The 19,541-nt window shown below is 42.1% G+C and overlaps 1 protein-coding gene across 2 annotated transcripts in view; it reads right to left on the reverse strand.

Moving 5' to 3' along the window:
• LOC307130053 (NXPE family member 3-like) overlaps positions 1-15,561 on the reverse strand; it is a 29,045-nt gene extending 13,484 nt beyond the window's left edge. The window contains exons 1-3 of one of the 2 annotated variants that reach the window (XM_079822914.1): positions 15,371-15,561; positions 14,555-14,622; positions 9,814-9,870 (exon numbers count right to left, since the gene is read on the reverse strand). In XM_079822914.1, coding sequence (XP_079679040.1) covers positions 9,814-9,840 — 27 coding nt within the window. In that variant the 5' untranslated portion in view covers positions 9,841-9,870; positions 14,555-14,622; positions 15,371-15,561. The remainder of the gene's footprint in view (positions 1-9,813; positions 9,871-14,554; positions 14,623-15,370) is intronic. The other variant, XM_079822913.1, reaches the window with a different exon arrangement.
• Between the last annotated feature and the right edge of the window lie 3,980 nt (positions 15,562-19,541).

The following is a 19,541-nucleotide window of genomic DNA, read 5'->3' on the forward strand; positions in this document are numbered from 1 at the left end:
CCCCTATGGACGTCTGTGGACATGCAAAACTGGTTCAATAACTGTACGTCTGACTAGGACCCCCAATGGACGTCTGTGGACGTGCAAAACTAGTACAATATCTGGACGTCTGACTAGGACCCCCTATGGACGTCTGTTGACGTGCAAAACTAATTCAATATCTGGACGTCTGACTAGGACCCCCTATGGACGTCTGTTGATGTGCAAAACTGGTTCAATATCTGGAGGTCTGACTAGGACCCCCTATGGACGTCTGTTGACGTGCAAAACTAGTTCAATATCTGGACGTCTGACTAGGACCCCCCTATGGACGTCTGTGGATGTGTGAAACTAGTTCAGTATCTGGACGTCTGACTAGGACCCCCTATGGACGTCTTTGGATGTGCAAAACTAGTTCAATATCTGGACATCTGACTAGGACCCCTATGGACGTCTGTGGACGTGCAAAACTAGTTCAATATCTGGACGTCTGACTAGGACCCCCTATGGACGTCTGTGGATGTGTGAAACTAGTTCAATATTTGGACGTCTGACTAGGACTCCCTATGGACGTCTTTGGATGTGCAAAACTAGTTCAATATCTGAATGTCTGACTAGGACCCCCTATGGACGTCTGTTGACGTGCAAAACTAGTTCAATATCTGGACGTCTGACTAGGACCCCCTATGGACGTCTGTGGACGTGCGAAACAGGTTCAATATCTGGAGGTCTGACTAGGACCCCCTATGGACGTCTGTGGACGTGCGAAACAGGTTCAATATCTGGACGTCTGACTAGGACCCCCTATGGACGTCTGTGGACGTGTGAAACTAGTTCAATATCTGGACGTCTGACTAGGACCCCCTATGGACGTCTGTGGATGTGTGAAACTAGTTCAATATCTGGACGTCTGACTAGGACCCCTATGGACGTCTGTTGACGTGAAAAACTGGCTCAATATCTGGACGTCTGACTAGGACCCCCTATGGACGTGCATAACTGGTTCAATATCTGGAGGCTGACTAGGACCCCCTATGGACGTCTGTGGACGTGCAAAACTGGTTCAATATCTGGAGGCTGACTAGGACCCCTATGGACGTCTGTGGATGTGTGAAACTAGTTCAATATCTGGAGGTCTGACTAGGACCCCCTATGGACGTCTGTGGACGTGCGAAACAGGTTCAATATCTGGACGTCTGACTAGGACCCCCTATGGACGTCTGTGGACGTGTGAAACTAGTTCAATATCTGGACGTCTGACTAGGACCCCCTATGGACGTCTGTGGATGTGTGAAACTAGTTCAATATCTGGACGTCTGACTAGGACCCCTATGGACGTCTGTTGACGTGAAAAACTGGCTCAATATCTGGACGTCTGACTAGGACCCCCTATGGACGTACATAACTGGTTCAATATCTGGAGGCTGACTAGGACCCCCTATGGACGTCTGTGGACGTGCAAAACTGGTTCAATATCTGGAGGCTGACTAGGACCCCTATGGACGTCTGTGGATGTGTGAAACTAGTTCAATATCTGGACGTCTGACTAGGACCCCCTATGGACGTGCATAACTGGTTCAATATCTGGAGGTTGACTAGGACCCCCTATGGACGTCTGTGGACGTGCAAAACTGGTTCAATATCTGGAGGCTGACTAGGACCCCTATGGACGTCTGTGGATGTGTGAAACTAGTTCAATATCTGGACGTCTGACTAGGACCCCCTATGGACGTCTGTGGATGTGTGAAACTAGTTCAATATCTGGACGTCTGACTAGGACCCCCTATGGACGTCTGTGGACGTGCAAAACTGGCTCAATATCTGGACGTCTGACTAGGACCCCCTATGGACGTCTGTGGATGTGTGAAACTAGTTCAATATCTGGACGTCTGACTAGGACCCCCTATGGACGTCTGTGGATGTGTGAAACTAGTTCAATATCTGGACGTCTGACTAGGACCCCCTATGGACGTCTGTGGACGTGCAAAACTGGCTCAATATCTGGACGTCTGACTAGGACCCCCTATGGACGTCTGTGGACGTGCAAAACTGGCTCAATATCTGGACGTCTGACTAGGACCCCCTATGGACGTCTGTGGATGTGTGAAACTAGTTCAATATCTGGACGTCTGACTAGGACCCCCTATGGACGTCTGTGGATGTGTGAAACTAGTTCAATATCTGGACGTCTGACTAGGACCCCCTATGGACGTCTGTGGACGTGCAAAACTGGCTCAATATCTGGACGTCTGACTAGGACCCCCTATGGACGTCTGTGGACGTGCAAAACTGGCTCAATATCTGGACGTCTGACTAGGACCCCCTATGGACGTCTGTGGATGTGCCAAATTTGAATAATTTCTGAACGTCTGACTAGGACCCTTTTGGGACGTCTGTGGACGTATGAATCTGGTTCAATATCGAACATCTGAATAGGGACCCTTACTGTGGTTGTTTGTGGATGTGCAAGAAAGCCAGGACTCCTTTTGGACAGAAGACTATTTCAGTATCTGAACCAATCTGAAACGTGTCATTGTGAAATGTAAAAAGTATTTTGACAAATCACACAAAATACTGTTAAATAAAAAAATTAAATAAAAAAATCACATTATTATGAAAATAGGAAATTATATTTGATATTAAGTTGATATTATTCAATCATGGCAAAATTATTCAATTATTTACAATTTCTTTAATATATGGATTGAGAAATGCAAACTTTCTGGGAAATTTCTGAAAAAAAAAAATATTGGTGAAATTTTGCCCAATTTTAATAGCAAAAGTTGCAGTGCATATACACGTAATTTCCAGCATTAAAAGTAATTCAGTAGAATTGGAACCCACTATCAAGCGATCTAGCACACAGGGTTGAGCCCAAAATGAGCCTACAATTTCACTGATTTATATTGAATTGTTCTTTTTTTTGAAGTTTGAAGGACCATATGTGTATTTTATATATAAATATTTTTTTTGTAAAGACTCCTAATTCAATGCTGATTTAGCACATATATCATCATTTAGCACACTGCAGTTATTAATATTAGTTTGAGCATGTCCTGATGTCATTGGATGACACTGAATACTGTACTGATATAGCAAATACATGTTTATATGTGTGAGATTATATGTGCTAAATAAATCAGCATTGTTTTTCAGTGAAATGTCCCTTCAAATAAGGAAATTAATGAATTGTTACATTTTATCACACACATATAGCAAAGGCATGTGGCCCAGTTTTGGTATAAATCTGGCACAGCTGGTGCAGAGCCAAACCTCTATTTTGACTAATTTTGGTATGTGGAATTCATTTCTGCCATTGATATGACCATATTGGGTGATGTTTGACCTTGAAAGGGCATGGTCAAGGTCGTTTTCTATTTCTACAGCGAGCTGCAGGATGTTTTGCCTTCTCCCTCTGACACCAACAGTATATGGAAGTCAATGGGGCAAAAACAGCCACAAGGAGTAAATGAGGGATAAAAAATTTAAATCTGATGCTGCACAAAAACTAACAATGCATCAAAGCCAAAGTTGTTTCTGATCTTTGACATGTCCAAGACTGTGATAAAAGGTACAAAAAATACAGTCAACAATTACATTTAATATTGAAAATAAGTCATTTTGTGTGGATGCCGCCGTGGAACATCACTCGTTCGAATCAGCTATCGCGTCTGTTTTAAGACTTTTTCTTGTCTTCTCTTGTTGTGATCTGGCGCTATATAGAAAATAAAATTAACTTGACTTTCAAGGGGGGTGGGGGGTGCATTGAATTCAAGTCTGCAGACTTCTTCAACAAACATTTGTGAAAGAATGGGTTGCTCTCAGGAGCTCAGTGAATTCAAGCGTGGTACCATGATAGGTTGCCACCTGTGCAATAAATCTATTTGTGAAATTTTCTTTACTACTAAATGAACTAACTTGGAATGCACCCAGTGTTGACTTGCGTGATTCAGTTGCATCCCGTGGTTCATTCTGTGGTCTGCAGGGCCCCATGGCGTTACCAGCCCCTATTATCTCCGCCATAACCGGTTGCCATAACCAGTTTTTGCAGTTTTCACACCCAGGGCAAGAACAAAAGAGAATGCAGACTAGGGAGAGATTACGTGCAGATTTCCAAACTCAGCCAGGGGCATCGTCACATGTCGCTGCCAACACAGCCACTCCCCACTCAAATCATTTGACTAACAAATACACACACCTCCACGATTTCGACACTTCAATGTGAATATCCGGGACAAATTAAGTTATTTATATATATATATACAGGGCTCTCAAGTGTCACGCATTGAGCATGACAGTCACTCATTTTGGTCTTTGGTCACGTACTTCCGCCACACATTGTATTTCTCACGCAGAAAAATTATTTATCATATATTTAATATGCCGCAGCGCCCTGGCCGTGCTGCCCTCTCTCTAGAACCAGGCAGGAATCAAGTGCGTCTCCCCTGGAGTTCTTAGTAGAGCTTGCCACTTATCACAAATACTCCTCACTGCAGACTGTAGCGTATGTGTTACCGCGCATGCGCAAAGAACGACGTATCGTCAGTCTTTAATATGCATGTGCCAATGATGTCATGTTTGTGTAACCGCACATGCGCACAAGTTTGTTTCAATCACTTCCAGATGATGTTAGCGTTTGTTCGAAGGCGATGGATTCCATGGCAGTAATAAGCATTATTTATGTTGTTTTTAACAATTGTGCATTTGTGTTTTTTATTATTATTGTAGGCCTAAGGGATGCCATAGAGAGCTTAAATTAATGAAGTAATGTCATTGATTGTTGCATGCATTGCAAAAAAAAAGTTGTTCCTCAGTATTTTTGTCCTGTTTTCCAAAATAGTTATTTAATCATCTTTAAACAGAGATGCATTTACATGGGATGCAAATATGAATTGGAGTCTCAAAAGACTGAATACAATGATGTACATTTAAGTTTAAAACAAAGGAAAAATATCTGTCAATGAGTTATAAAACCTTCCCTTTGAAATAAGTACATTTTCTGAGCTTTGATGGATGATATTTGTTATTATTTTAATTATAAACTCTCTTTATTTTTTATCAATTTCAAGAATTCGTATTTTATGTCATTTTGTATCTCCAGTAAATGCATCTTGGTTAAAAAAAAGACACTTGTACAACTACTGAGGAACAGCACTTTTTTTTCTGTCTGTCTGTCTGTCTGTCTGTCTGTCTGTAATGTCTGCCTGTAATGTATGCCTGTCCATCTGTTTGTAATGTCTGTCTGTAATGTATGCCTGTCTGTAATGTCTGTCTGTAACGTATGCCTGTCTGTAATGTTTGTCTGTAACGTATGCCTGTCTGTAATGTCTGTCTGTCTGTAATGTCTGTCTGTCTGTAATGCCTGTCTGTAATGTCTGTCCGTAATGTATGTCTGTAATGTATGTCTGTCTGTAATGTCTGTAATGTCTGTCCGTAATGTATGCCTGTCTGTCTGTAATGTATGCCTGTCTGTCTGTCTGTAATGTCTGTCCGTAATGAATTTCTGTAATGTATGTCGGTCTTTAATGTCTGTCTGTAATGTCTGTCTGTAATGTATGCCTGTCTGTCTGTCTGTAATGTCTGTCTGTAATGTATGTCTGCAATGTATGCCTGTAATGTCTGTCTGCAATATATGCCTGTAATGTCTGTCTGCAATTTATGTCTGTAATGTCTGTCTGCAATGTATGTCTGTAATGTCTGTCTGCAATATATGTCTGTAATGTCTGTCTGCAATATATGTCTGTAATGTCTGTCTGCAATATATGTCTGTAATGTCTGTCTGCAATGTATGCCTGTAATGTCTGTCTGTGGTGTCAGCATTGCGAATGATGTCAAGTGGCCAAGGATACACAGCTTCCTGCCCGAAGTTTCATGGGTCATTTATTAGCATCCAGGCCTATTGAGATCCTGGCGATAGATTTTCCTGTTTTGGAACCATCGCGGACAGGTATAGAGAATGTATTAGTGATGACTGATGTCTTCACTAAATACAGTATGGCTGTCCCTACTCGGGACCAGAGGGCAGAGACCGTGGTGGGGGTATTGGTGACAGAGTGGTTCTATAAGCTGGGGGTACCTTGTCGAATTCACTCAGACCAAGGTCGAAACTTTGAGTCACAGTTAATGCGACAGTTGTGCAATTTGTATAAGGTCGAGCGGTCTCGCACTACGCCGTACCATCCGGGTGGTAACGGCCAGTGCGAGCGGTTTAACCGTACGTTGCACAACCTTTTGCGTACCCTCCCAGCTTCAAGGAAAAGGGATTGGGTATCCTGTCTCCCGCAAGTATTGTTTTTTTTACAATACTACTCCCACCCAGACCACTGGTGAATCGCCCTACCTTCTGATGTTTGGGCAAGAACCAAGACTACCAGTGGACTTCCTTCTGGGAAGGGTTCAGGACGTGGTACCTGGTACGGTACATGACTGGGTGATAGAACATCGAGCCAGGCTTCAGGTTGCTTTTGAGGGGGCTCATGAACGTATAAAGGCGGCAGCAGACCGTCGAAAGGCTAATTACGATCAGCACGTTCGGGATGCCCCGTTGGTTGAAGGTCAGACGGTTTATCTTCGGTAGTGACTTATGGAAGTCTGTATTAAAGTTTATTTAGTATGCTTTTATGTTATTACAATTAAAACTTTTGTATTTGACTGATACCTGTGTCTCCACGTTTTGCTTGCCACTGGGCAGGGAACCTGTGTAAAGCCTTTTAGTTAAATGCTTTGGGTGAAATTCCCAAGGTGGCGTAGTCGGGCATTGTTACTTAATCTGGTAATCTCAAATCCATTTGCTAAAGTTACCTGGCCCCTTTTGGGCTCTCGCCACACATACTTGCATCTACCTTTGGTTTATCCCTCTCTGTTCCCCTGTTTGAGGTTTCAATTGTATCAGACCTTCCCTGACTCATTTCCTTGTTTAGTTTGAACCTTCTTTACTGCTTGCGCATATGAAACATTATGCCCTGCTTTGTCCTTAAATGGCTTGTTTTTGTGCTATACACCCTAAATATGCTGCATTATGAGGACCTCCACAGTTGCAACACTTAGGTTCAACAAGATCCCCACATTCTCCATATCCATGTTCACCTCCACATCTACAACAACGCTTCTTTCCCTTGCAAATTTCATCTACATGACCTAATCTTTGGCAATTGAAACATCTCAATGCAGGTTTTATAAAAGGATTTACTGGTGTCACGACCGGCTCAAAGCCGTGACAAATAAGTGGAGGATATAGTAGGTTGGTGAGGTTTTGCAACACATAAGGTTTATTTATGTAAATAATAAAATATATAATACAATAAATCAAGGCCAAAATAACTACACTCTCTGTCAGACAAATTATGTTAATGTGTCAGACAGAACCAAATCAAAAGTAATGACAAAAGAAAGCAAACAAAACCATAACGAAACTGAAAAGGGAGCAAACAACTCAGGACGCTCTCGTGATGGTGCTGCACGACCTGAAGCTCTCTCCAAGTCCCTCAAGTCTCTCGTTGACTCTCAAAGGCTCAACTTAAATAGAGGAAGAAACAGGTGCACATAGTTTGCTCAAGGAGCCTGCCCAGGTGCACATCGTTCTCCCAATGAGTTTCTCAGCCACACCCACCGGTCGGCAACAGCAATAGTAATGGGAGACCCGTCACACACCCCCCCTAAAAAGAAGAGAGCACAGTCTTAAAACAAAACAAAACAACTTCTACAATTCAAATATTCCTGTGGAAATAGTTAGGCCGACTTGTAAGTCTCCCCAATCCCATCAACTCGCTCTCCTTCAGCAGCCTGGCTCCTAGGACGCACATTTAAGAAAGAAACAGAGAGACAAAGTCAGAGGAAATACATACTCTAGTCTGTTTTTTACGATTTGGCATATTAATCAAACGATTCAGACTAGAAATCTGACTAGCCACAGTAAAGGGTCCAACAAACTTAGCCTGAAAGGACGATCCCACAACAGGCAACGATGCCAGTACCTGGTCACCAGGTTGAAACGAACGCAACTCTGTTCGACGATCAAAAGTTGTTTAACTGAATCTTGAGCTTTTTTCAGAGAAGACATTGCCAACTGACACGCCTCAAAATTGCCTACGAAAATCACTAACATATGACAACACATTTTTCGGCGGATCAGACTTTTCCCAGTCCGCAGATAAAACAGCCAATGGACTTCGCACATCGTGCGAACAAGGTAATTTGGACTCAACCCAGTACTTTCTTGGGCAGCTTCCTGAGCTGCCATCCTCAACCAAGGTAGACCAGTCGCCCAGTCCTTACTCATTTGAACACAATACGATCTCAACAAAGATTTCAGTGTTTGATGAAATCTCTCCAGTGCTCCCTGACTTTGGGCATGAATAGCACTGGAGAGATTATGTTGAATATTAAGCGGTTTCAAAACTTGACTAAACAAATTAGAGGTGAAATTACTTCCCTGATCAGATTGAATCATTTTTGGTATTCCAAACACCGAATTGAATTGGGTCAGCGCTTGTATGACTAGTTTTGCCGTTACAGAACGTAACGGATATGCAGCCGGATATCTAGTTACTTGGCACATGATTGTAAGCAAATTCACTACCTGCCTTTGACCTAGGCAATGGCCCAACACAATCTACAATGAGACGGTCAAATGGTTGACTAATGGCTGCAATTGGATAAAGAGGGTCAAATGGTTGACTAATGGCCGGAATTGGATAAAGAGGAGCAGATTTCAAAGTTTGATTTGGTTTTCCAGTAATCTGACATGTGACAAGACTTAATGTATTTGGACACATCAAGTTTCAATTTCGGCCAAAAGAAACGTGTCAAAAGTAACTTGTACATCTTTCTTACTCCCATGTGGCCGGAAGTATCATGTGCGGTCTGTAACACTAGTTGCCGGAGACACTGAGGAATTACAATTTGCACCATGGGATCACCAATCGCAAACTCTACCTGTGGCACCAATTTTCGAACCAGCAATCCTTCATCTAAGTAATACCCAGATGAAAGATTCACAATTATATCTTTAGAGACAACTCGGTCAAATAATTCAACAAGAGTCAAGTCAGCTTTTTGTTTTTCGATCAATTCATCACGTGACACTGACAAAATTGAAGGGATTTCTAGTTTTAACTTCTCAGATTCAGTTTTTCCCTCAAATTGCGTTTTACTCATACCTCGGGTTATCACGCAAGACGGTAAAACATTCAAAGGACCGGTCAAACTTTCATCACCATCTAATTTCAAGATCTTCGGACATGGTGTAACCACTAGATGTGGTGAATCATTTCGCCAGACACGATCACCAGCCAAGTCATTCCCCAGAACTACGTGTATTCCCTCCACAGGCAAGCAGGAACGAACAGCCACCTCCACTTCGCCCTGAATCAACTCAGAGTGCAAAATTATTTTATGAATTGGGACAGACATAACATTTAGGCCAATGCCCTTAACCAACACATTACTTCCAGTATAAGAATCCGGTGAAAAAGGCAACACAGACTCTAGCACAAAGGTTTCTGAGGATCCTGTATCACGTAGAATCTTAACTGGTACACTTTTTTTGCATCCACCAATCTAACAGAACCTTCTGTAACGAATGGAGTAAACGCTGAAACACACGGCGAACAATTTTCCTGCATATTACTTCTTGTTGAAGCAGTCACCGCTAAAGCAACATGCCTTACAGGAGACAAAGAATTAGATTTCACGTTAGAATGGTCAGCTTTTGCTTTCAATAACGGACATTCATTCTTCCAATGACCAAACCCATGACAATAATTACACATATTTGCTTTATCTTTTTCTTCAAAAGAATTGTGCAACTGTGTGCTGGGTAAATCAGGCACAAACCTGGAAAATGCGTTGGATTTTCGCCATGGTTCATTTTGAACATTCTCTTCAGCGGATCTGTAACCAAAAACATTTGAGTCAAACAGTTTTATGAGTCAAAGAAAATTCTTCAGCCATGACGGCCGCCTCATACACGGTGTCAGGTTTACATTCGTTGATGTAAGTCGCAATACGACCTGAAACTGAACTCTTGAATTGCTCAAGCATCATTAACTCCTTTAAATTGTCAAGTGTTTTTACCTCAGAAGCTACACACCAACGATTAAAATTAACCGAGATCTCGTGTACAAATTCAATATACGTCTGCTTTTCCCTTTTCTTCCAGGACCTAAATCTTTGTCTGTAGGCCTCTGGAACCAGTTCGTAAGCCCTCAACACTGCCGCTTTTACCGCTTTATACTCAGAAGCGTCCTCTATGCTAAGTGAAGAATACGCTTCTTGGGCTCTGCCTGTAAAAACAGACTGCAACATAAGAGTACGCTCTTCATCTGGCCAATTTCGTGCATCCGCAACACATTCAAACAATAAAAAGAATCGCTCAACCTCTTTTTCATCAAATTTAGGAATCAACCTCAAATTACTCACAATATCAAACTTGCACGAACTCGAATCACGTACCTGTTCTCCAGTTAAGGAAAGTTTACCATCTCTTATTAGATCCAAACGATAGCGTTCCAGATCAAACTGCTGTTGTTGTAACTGGATTTTCTGTAACTCAATGTGATTTTGTGCGTCTAACATTTTGTCCTTAATTTCAACCTGAATTAACAACAATTGTTTTTGTTGTTCAAAAGTTAAATGAGACTGTCGTGATGTCGCAATATCAAAAGTTGACGCGTCTTCCGAAATGTGATACTCTAAGACTCCGCGTTCAAGTAACTCCATCTTTATCATGGTTAAGATTATCTTTCAGACGTTTATCCTGACATGACAAATTAATTTTGTAATGAGTTGCAAGTTCTACTAGCTGATCTTTAGAAAAATCATTCAACAAATCTTCAGATGGACCACTAATAAGTTCCTCAACCTTTGAGGCCATTGTAACATAAGGCTACTTAATTTACCAAAATATTTGAGGGGAAGAAATTGGACAAACAATTCCCTCTAACTAAATTTAGAAACTACCTAAACTCATCCCTGATCTTCGTGCAGTTACTTGCAGCGGGTTTTTATACACTATAAACCAGCGTTTGCAATAGCAACCGATTAACGAGTCACCATTACAAAACATGGATGTGTTCCCGAGATAAATGCTCCAACTGCTTTCACCATACAAACAAAACAAACTAAAATAAAAAAAGATCGGAGCATCCGGTTAAGGATACCCCGCTAAACCTAACCAGGGAAAAGTCTAATCCAAAACAATCTTTCCCTCAAATATACAAAGAGTAGCCATACATACGTTGAAACTCCCACGAAACAATCTGGCTCCGAGGAGTCAGATGTGCTGAGTGACGAGGCGGGTGATGTGGAGCCTGAACCATCGCTTCACGCACCCGCTCCAGAGGAGCTAGTGGAGGTTTTTACCCGCGCCGTGGCCAAGTTACGAATTGACTGGCCACAGGAAGAACCTGAAATCCAGCCGCCCAGTAAGCTGGATGAACGGTTCTTCAGGCGCAGGCCTCAACCTCCACGCCGGGGCCTGCCTTTTTTCCCAGACCTACACAATGAGTTGTGTAGGTCTTGGGACAAACCCTACTCAGCCAGACTTTACAACCCCCCAGTACTCGACTTCGATAACGTGCTGGGGGCGGTGGAGCAGGGTTATGGGACGCTGCCTCGGGTGGAGGAAGCTCTCGCGAGCTATCTTTCTCCCGAGGCCGCTTCGTCCCTTAAGGCCCCGGTACTACCCACCAAGCCAACCCGTGATACATCAGCGCTGGTGGGTAGGGCCTATATGGCGGCCGGGCGGGCTGGTAGCTGTCTGCACACCATGGCGGTACTGCAGGCCTACCAGGCCGACCTCCTCAAGGAGCTCGACTAGGGCGAGGGCCCGTCTCCGGACGACGTCCTCGAACTAAGGAAAGCCACCGACTTGTCTCTCCGCATCACCAAGGAGACGGCCCGTTCCATCGGCCGCTCCATGGCTGGTTTGGTGTGTGTGGAGAGATATTTTTGGTTAAACCTGTCGGGGATGAAGGAGAGAGAGAAACACTTTCTCCTGGATTCCCAGATTTCACCTTCTGGGCTTTTCGGCGACGCGGTTAACACCGTCGTCGAGAGGTTCCAGGAGCCGCACTACGAAGGGTATCCCAATGTGAAGGCTGCACCTCTGAAGGACGCATTTGAAGTGTGATTGCGTCATAACTGCACTACGAAGGCTGTCCCAATGTGAAGGCTGCACCTCTGAAGGCCGCATTTGAAGTGTGATTGCGTCATAGTGGCACTACGAAGGGTAAATCATAACACTACTGAGTGTGTTCATTTTGTTGTTTTAGGTTAGAAGCCAAGTGGAAGAATTGCCATCGGACTAACCCCACAGCTGACAACCAGAGATGCGCGCGCGCACACACAGCTGCCTGCGCGTTTGCAAACACACACACACGGGCGCGTGGAAAGAGCACATCACCTTTACAACTATTAAAATAAATATACTTTGTTCCGTACAATTCATACGTGTCTGTTTTCTTTGGTTTGCCGAAATATAAAATAAAATGCTGCTAAAGGGAAAGTCCCCTAAACGTCCCGAATGGCCGCTGGACGTCCTGTGAACGTCCTTATGAACGTCAGGAGGACGTCTTTGAGGACGTTCGCGGGACCTCGAGGACCCTACACATGGACGTCCGGGGGACAATAGCTGAGGCCATTTAGGGGACGTTCTGGGGACCTTTTTTTGTTAGCTGGGTAGATCTTTTATATGATGTATAGTTTGTCACTTGTAATTACTTACATCTGACAGTCATTTGAGCTAATTTAAACAAATAAAGCTTAAGGACGAATGCGCCCTCAATCCGGTTAAGAGGTGTAATGTAATACTATTGTTATCTACTATACTTAGCTCTGCACCGTGTAAAAGTGAGTACTGAACATGTTTAGTTGTATTGTGTTTATAGTGTTCGTGGGTTTAGAGAAGGTAGCTTTAAAGATTGTGTATTTATATCGTGTCTAGTCAGTGTCATGACTCATGAATATGCATTAATGCTTGCACTTTGAGACATTATATTTGATACTGAGTTAAGGAAACTGACGCTAGTAGAGTAAAAGAGCGCTCAGTATGTTATGAGTGAGTGTACACGCTACAGAGAGTGCTCCTGATCTAACCTGTCATTTTCATATCTTCAAACAGAAAAACAGAAATAAATGTGTTGCAGAAAGGAAGAGCACCGCCTCATTCTTGAAGTGTAACATTTCATTAAAGGGTTAGTTCACCCAAAAATGAAAATTCTGTCATTAATTACTTACCCTCATGTGGTTCGACACCCGTAAGACCTCCGTTCGTCTTCGGAACACAAATGAAGATAAACCGTCTTTAGTACCTTTTAAGGGTCTTGAGAGTGAACCGTGCATTGTGCCAATGGAGGCCTTTCAGAGCCATCAGATTTCAACTAAAATATCTTCATTTGTGTTCCGAAGACGAACGGAGGTCTTACGGGTGTCGAACGACATGAGGGTAAGTAATTAATGACAGAATTTTCATTTTTGGGTGAACTAACCCTTTAATTTGATTGACAGCTGTGTTTTAGGGAATGTTTAGGCTGTCTCATGCATGCGGATTGCGCCAGTGAGTTCATGAATTGTGTTTACCTATTCACTTAGCCTATCATTTGCAGTTGTGTGTGATAGATAAACAGCAGCGATGCACATTTCTATAAACAGGACTTTTAAAAAACTTGCATTAACGCGGGAGAGAATCCATCCATCAGGCCGCAAATAACGGTAAGACTTTTCAATTCCAAGTGCAGGTTTATTATATAAAGCCAGGATACATTATAGTGTAGGGGTAAGGTGCGTGGCACTAAGCTTTGACGCAATTCAACCTGAGGTTCGAATTAGGCTTTTGTCGAACTCGCTGTGCTTCCTTTTCTCATCACATATCAGATAGGAAAGGCGTTTATTTTCAATTAAAAATGAAGAAAATATTCGAAAAGTAGAAAGAAAGTGTTGTTTGTTGTAACCACTGCTCATGTTTTGTTTGTGGACAGGTTGTAGTTGCAGTTTTGGTATTGACAGTGACAAGCGTGAAAGTGCCCGCTCACTTTTGCCCAGGCCCGACCCCGACCAAAAATACAATTCTGCCTACTCCACTGGACTATCCATGCCAATACACACACCTCCACGATTCTGACACCTCAATATGAATATACAGGAGAAATGAAGGCCCACAAAGTTACGGGGCAGGGGAGGAGGCGGTTTAGTAGGTATAACATCCACCTCAAATCTCTCCACATTTAATCCCTGAGAACTAGAAATGCATACACACAATAATAATACTAATAATAATATGCTTTCAATTCAGCTTTCTGACATCTACAATTTGGAAAATATTATAGCCATAGACAACATTGAGAAGTTCAGAATCATTTATAGTACCCTACAATAACAATAACCTGCTACACCTGTAAGTCTACATAGGCTACTTAATAAATGTTAGCATATATCATGGAGGATATTGTTCTCAAATGAATTTACACAATTTTACAGAATCCGCATTGTACCCAATATTTTGTATGCTATTTAGTTTGATTAAGCATTATTGATTTTAATTGTGTTGTGTTGTGATAGTTGTGATAAATGAACTTACCAGACAACACATGATTACCAGTAGACACAGACCGATAAAAATCTTCCGTAATGATCTTTCCCTGTAAACTGTAAAAGCATTATGTCATCACAGTGCATTCCTTGTCATGAACAAACTGCATTTGCGTTTTCTATTAGCCTATACAATACCTAAATATAGCTACACATTTGTAACTTAAAAATATATGACCCATTTAATGCTAATGATTAATATTTATTATTAAATAGCACTAATAATAATAATAATAATAAGATTGAAGTAATGTTTTTAAGTAAACCAACAATGTAAAATTGCAAGAGATATGCCTGTGGCCTATGATACAAATTTAACATTCAACAAACACAAATATTTTTCCCCAAACAAATAATATTTGACATATAGAGATGGGCCTATATTAAAAAACTTTTTTTACAGTGGTTGATAGCATATCAAATTACCACAGGTTCACTGATATTATTACAATAATGTAAAAAAAAGGGATTTGGCCTTTTTCTTGTTTTGTTTCTTTTTTTATTTGCATTAAATGTTAAAGCAGATTATGTGCTGATAAGAGTTTTACTGCTATTGTGTCCTTATATCTTATTAATATGTGGGACATTTAATTGTTGTGTACTATAAGCTATACTTAGACTATAAAGAAAGATGTGCCATTCTGTTGTTTGAAATGGACAATATTAATATAATAATTGTTTGCTGATCATTTTGCTGATCAGTGACCCAATTCATTATTAAGCCATAAATTATATTATATTTATATGTTATTTTTATATTATTTCCATGAAAAAACAAATGCCAAGAAGTATTAAAATAACTTACAGTATTGTTCCCGAGTTTGGAGCACCATTTTGAGAAGATATGCAATTGTAAAAGTAGCCTGATAGTCCAAGGAAGTTTTTCTTGAATGGTTAGTCTGCGTGTTAACGATACTGTGACTGCTTGGCTCATGAATATTCATTAGTTCACATGACCCTGATGATTTGTTGATATACAGAGGCTAGTACTGCCACATTCAAATGATTTTTTCCACCCTACTTATATGCAGGATTGGGGAGGTTCATTTTAAAAAGTATTACACTACAGATTACAAAATACATGCTTTAAAAATGTATTTGTAATGAAGGGGCAGGTCAGTTACCTGTGTCTCTTCTTTTATACACCTATCCTTCTCAATGTTTCTTTTTACTATTTCCCTAACCTGAATAATCAAGGATAATGAATCTATGTATCTCTTTCTCTGCTTTCAAATATTGAGTTTAAAGATGATTGTAATTCTGTGTGATTTCATACTTCTATATATTTAGTTTAAAAGATGATTTTGTAGTTTTAAATCTAGTCTCTTCAGCTGCTTGGGTTGACCTCCAGCCAGGATGCATGGCTCTCTCTGGTGAAGGATAGCTGTGGCTATATCTCTGTTTGGGTATTGGGTGTTCTCTTGAGAACGATCAGAATCCCCTGACATGAACTAGAGTGTGATGCCCTAGTGCTTGTATGTGTGTGCGTTTCACATGTTCTGTGCAGGTTTGTTGGAGCTATCTGATCGGGGCTTGACCCCCCTCCCAACATGCAGGCGTCCGAGGCCAATCTTACCCGTCTGGGAGGGATGTTGCGACAGGATCCTGACTAAACGACGCCATTCCGGCACGTGTGACAAATGTTTAGGCTTTTAGGTCTCTATAGCCAATCTTAGGCCATCTGTTATTGTTTTTGTAATCAATGTCTGTTACATATCTGTGTTTCTGTCGTGTTGTTTGCATTTGTCACATGTTCCTTTGTTCTCTTTCCCGCCACTTTCTGTTACCCTCGTTAGTCTAGTTCTGTTCAGCTGTGTGTAGTTCTTTATCATCTGTATCACCTGTGCCCCTCGTTAGTTAGTCATCTGTATTTGTATTTAAGTTCCTCTTGTTCACTCTCTCTTTGTCCGGTCACCGTTATACTACCTGTTATCCTGTTCCATGATATGATCCCTGTATGTGTTTCAGTTGTTACCCTGTAAACAACCTTTGAGATACTCCTCTGCCTCTCCTTGTCTACCTGCCTGAGCACGCCCGTAACAATGTCCTTGTAAATAGTATAACTGGTAGGCAAAATTCTCTGTAAGTTAGAGTCTGGCCTGCGATTCCACGACAGACTCTGACGCTGGCTGCTGCTGATGAAACTGCAAACTATTCTTGGTAACACTTTACAATAACAGTACATTAATAATCATGTATTAATACATGAATTAATAGTTTATTAAACATGAACTCATGATAAGTGAAGATATGAACTAATCATGAACAAATGAGGAGCTATCATGAACTAAGACAGGATTCATGCATGAATAACTTTGAATAACATGAATAACAGCTTTCCTGTAGCTCAAACAATAGAGCGTGGCGCTAGCAACGCCAAGGTCATGGGTTCGATTCCCAGGGAAAGCAAGAACTGACAAAAATGTAAAATGTGTACCTTGAATGCAATGTAAGTCGCTTTGGATAAAAGCGTCTGCCAAATGCATAAATGTAAATGTATAACAGCAGCTTTAATACATTTTAGTACATGTTTGATAATTCATGGATTAATTTACATGTATGGGTAAACTAAATCAAACAGGCTCCTTAAGAATAAATAAGAAGTACTCTGACTTTGAATTAAACATGTGATTTAATACTGTCACAATTTAAACTCTAATAGCCTATTATAATCTGCCATCTGCAGCTTTGTGATTTTTAGCCATTTTTGTGAGCCATTAATTACACACATTTCTCTAATCAAACTTGGAAAATAAACTAATAACTATCACTAATCATTTTAATTTGATATAAACCGTTTTCAGATTTTTATAGTTCAATTAGGCTACGTTTAGTCACAGCTAGTTTTCTTCCCGGAACTACAGTATGTAGGGTTTGTTTCTGGTGGGATACTCATTATTGGCGCTCACGGTGCTCCTAGCGTGTTAGTTGTGTTTTCATTTTCATCAAATAATATATGTCGACTGCTTTGGTTAAACGAAATAATAATTTAAGACATGTTTGTATGATTGTTGAATTGGGATATTTCTGGAGGTGTGTACTTTAATTAACTGTATTTTTTAATTGTTTAAATGTAACATATGCTTCGATTAGCATTAGCCGGTGGATGCATCCTGTTTTACATGTAAACATGCCTTATGTGTGTCTTTACAGGTATGTTTGGGCTTTCCTTTAAGTCCATATATGTTTAATTATATAAATATAAATAAAAGAACTAGCCAACAAATACTTTTTATCTTTGTTTTTTTTGTACCAAGGGTGTAAAGGAATAAGGATTCTTAGTGTATATGTTTATTCATTTTGTAATGAATGAATTGTTAGTGCATCATTGTGTCATGACTTTACTTCAGGAGAAACGGCATTACTATCTCATGGTTAACTTATCATACACTAACATCAACTAATGGCTTGTTAATGTATGTGTTACAAGCACGCCAGGCTCCACCCTCTCACAACCACAACGATCCCAATCACCAGAATACTGAGCACAAACACCTGCACGTCATCTCCACAGCAATCACCACCTGCACTTAAGCCCTACGCTCACACTCAGTCACTGTCCGGTATCGTTTGCACATGACTCTACATGCTTGCTTCCTCGGACTCACCTGATAACCTACCTGATCTCCTACGAACCCTGAGTGTCTCCTCGTCTCGTCCTGTCTCCTGGTCCTCGTCTCCTTCGATCCATTGTTCCTGTGTTCAAGATTCAAGAAACGTATCGTATCACCAGCATATCCAGCATTAACCAGAAACTCTCACTCTGACTCTCACCGCACCTGCTCACTTCCTGGTTCAGCAATAAACTCTGCTTTCACCTGCCTTTATTCTCCGTGTCACCTCTGTTTGTAACAGATTACCAGACCCACACAGCGCACCAGGATGAGCACCCCGGATCCCTTCCAAGAGCTCGCCGACGCCGTTCGGCGAGCTCTCCCCACCAGCGCACCTGCACCTTCACCGGCGAGCACTTCCGGGATCCACACAACCACTTCTTCGCCCCCTGAGTACGCCAGTCCCATGGCCAGACCGGCGCCCTTCTCTGGTTCGGCGGAGGATAGCAACGGATTCCTTCTGCAATGTTCGCTGGTCCTGGAGATGCAGCCGCGCCTGTACCCCAACGATCGTGCTAAAGGTAGCGTTCATCACATCTCAACTCTCCGGTAAAGCGCTCCGTTGGGCGGAATCCATGTGGTCCACAGACAGTCCAGTGAACCAGACTCTGTCGGGGTTCATGTCTCACTTCAAGGAGGTCTTTGGGAAACCATCATGGGATTCGTCGATCTGAGAACAGTTATATCATCTGATACAAGATACCTCCACTGTTAATGAGTATACTCTACAGTTTCGAACCCTCGCTGCTGCTAGTGGATGGAACGAGCAGTCCTTGATTACGACCTACCGACAGGGTCTGGATCCTCAGGTGCGGCTGCATCTTGCCGCTTCATCCAACTCTCCATCCGCTTCGCCACTCGTATGCAGTCATGCATTAAAGAACACCAGGGCCAGTCGTCATTGTTCCTCCGCCGACCAGGTGATGTCAGCACTCCAGAACCCAGCCCCGAGCCCATGCAACTGGAGAACACCCGACTGACGTCAGCTGAACGGCAGAGACGGCTGACCCAGAATCTCTGCCTATACTGCGGTCTACCTGGGCATTACATCTCAGAATGCCCAGTCCGTCCTCCTCGACCCATGGTGAGTGCAATCATCCCTTCTCTCTCTCACAACTGTGAACCTTACTGCTGCTGGAATCTCCCTTATAGTTACTGCCCTCCTCGATTCTGGGTCAGCTGGGAACTTCATCTCGGGAACCCTCTGCCGTCAACTCAAGCTCCGCACGTGTGCAACTACGACGACCTACCAAGTCCAGTCGATAACGGGCAGACCACTCAGTAGGAGGCAGGTTAGTCGCTCCGTGGGTCCCATCGGAGTGCAAGTCGTAATCCTACACATGGAGCGACTACACCTGCTGG

The sequence above is a fragment of the Gobio gobio genome (assembly GCF_949357685.1).
Source record: "Gobio gobio genome assembly, chromosome: 8".
NCBI classification, from domain to species: Eukaryota; Metazoa; Chordata; class Actinopteri; order Cypriniformes; family Gobionidae; genus Gobio; species Gobio gobio.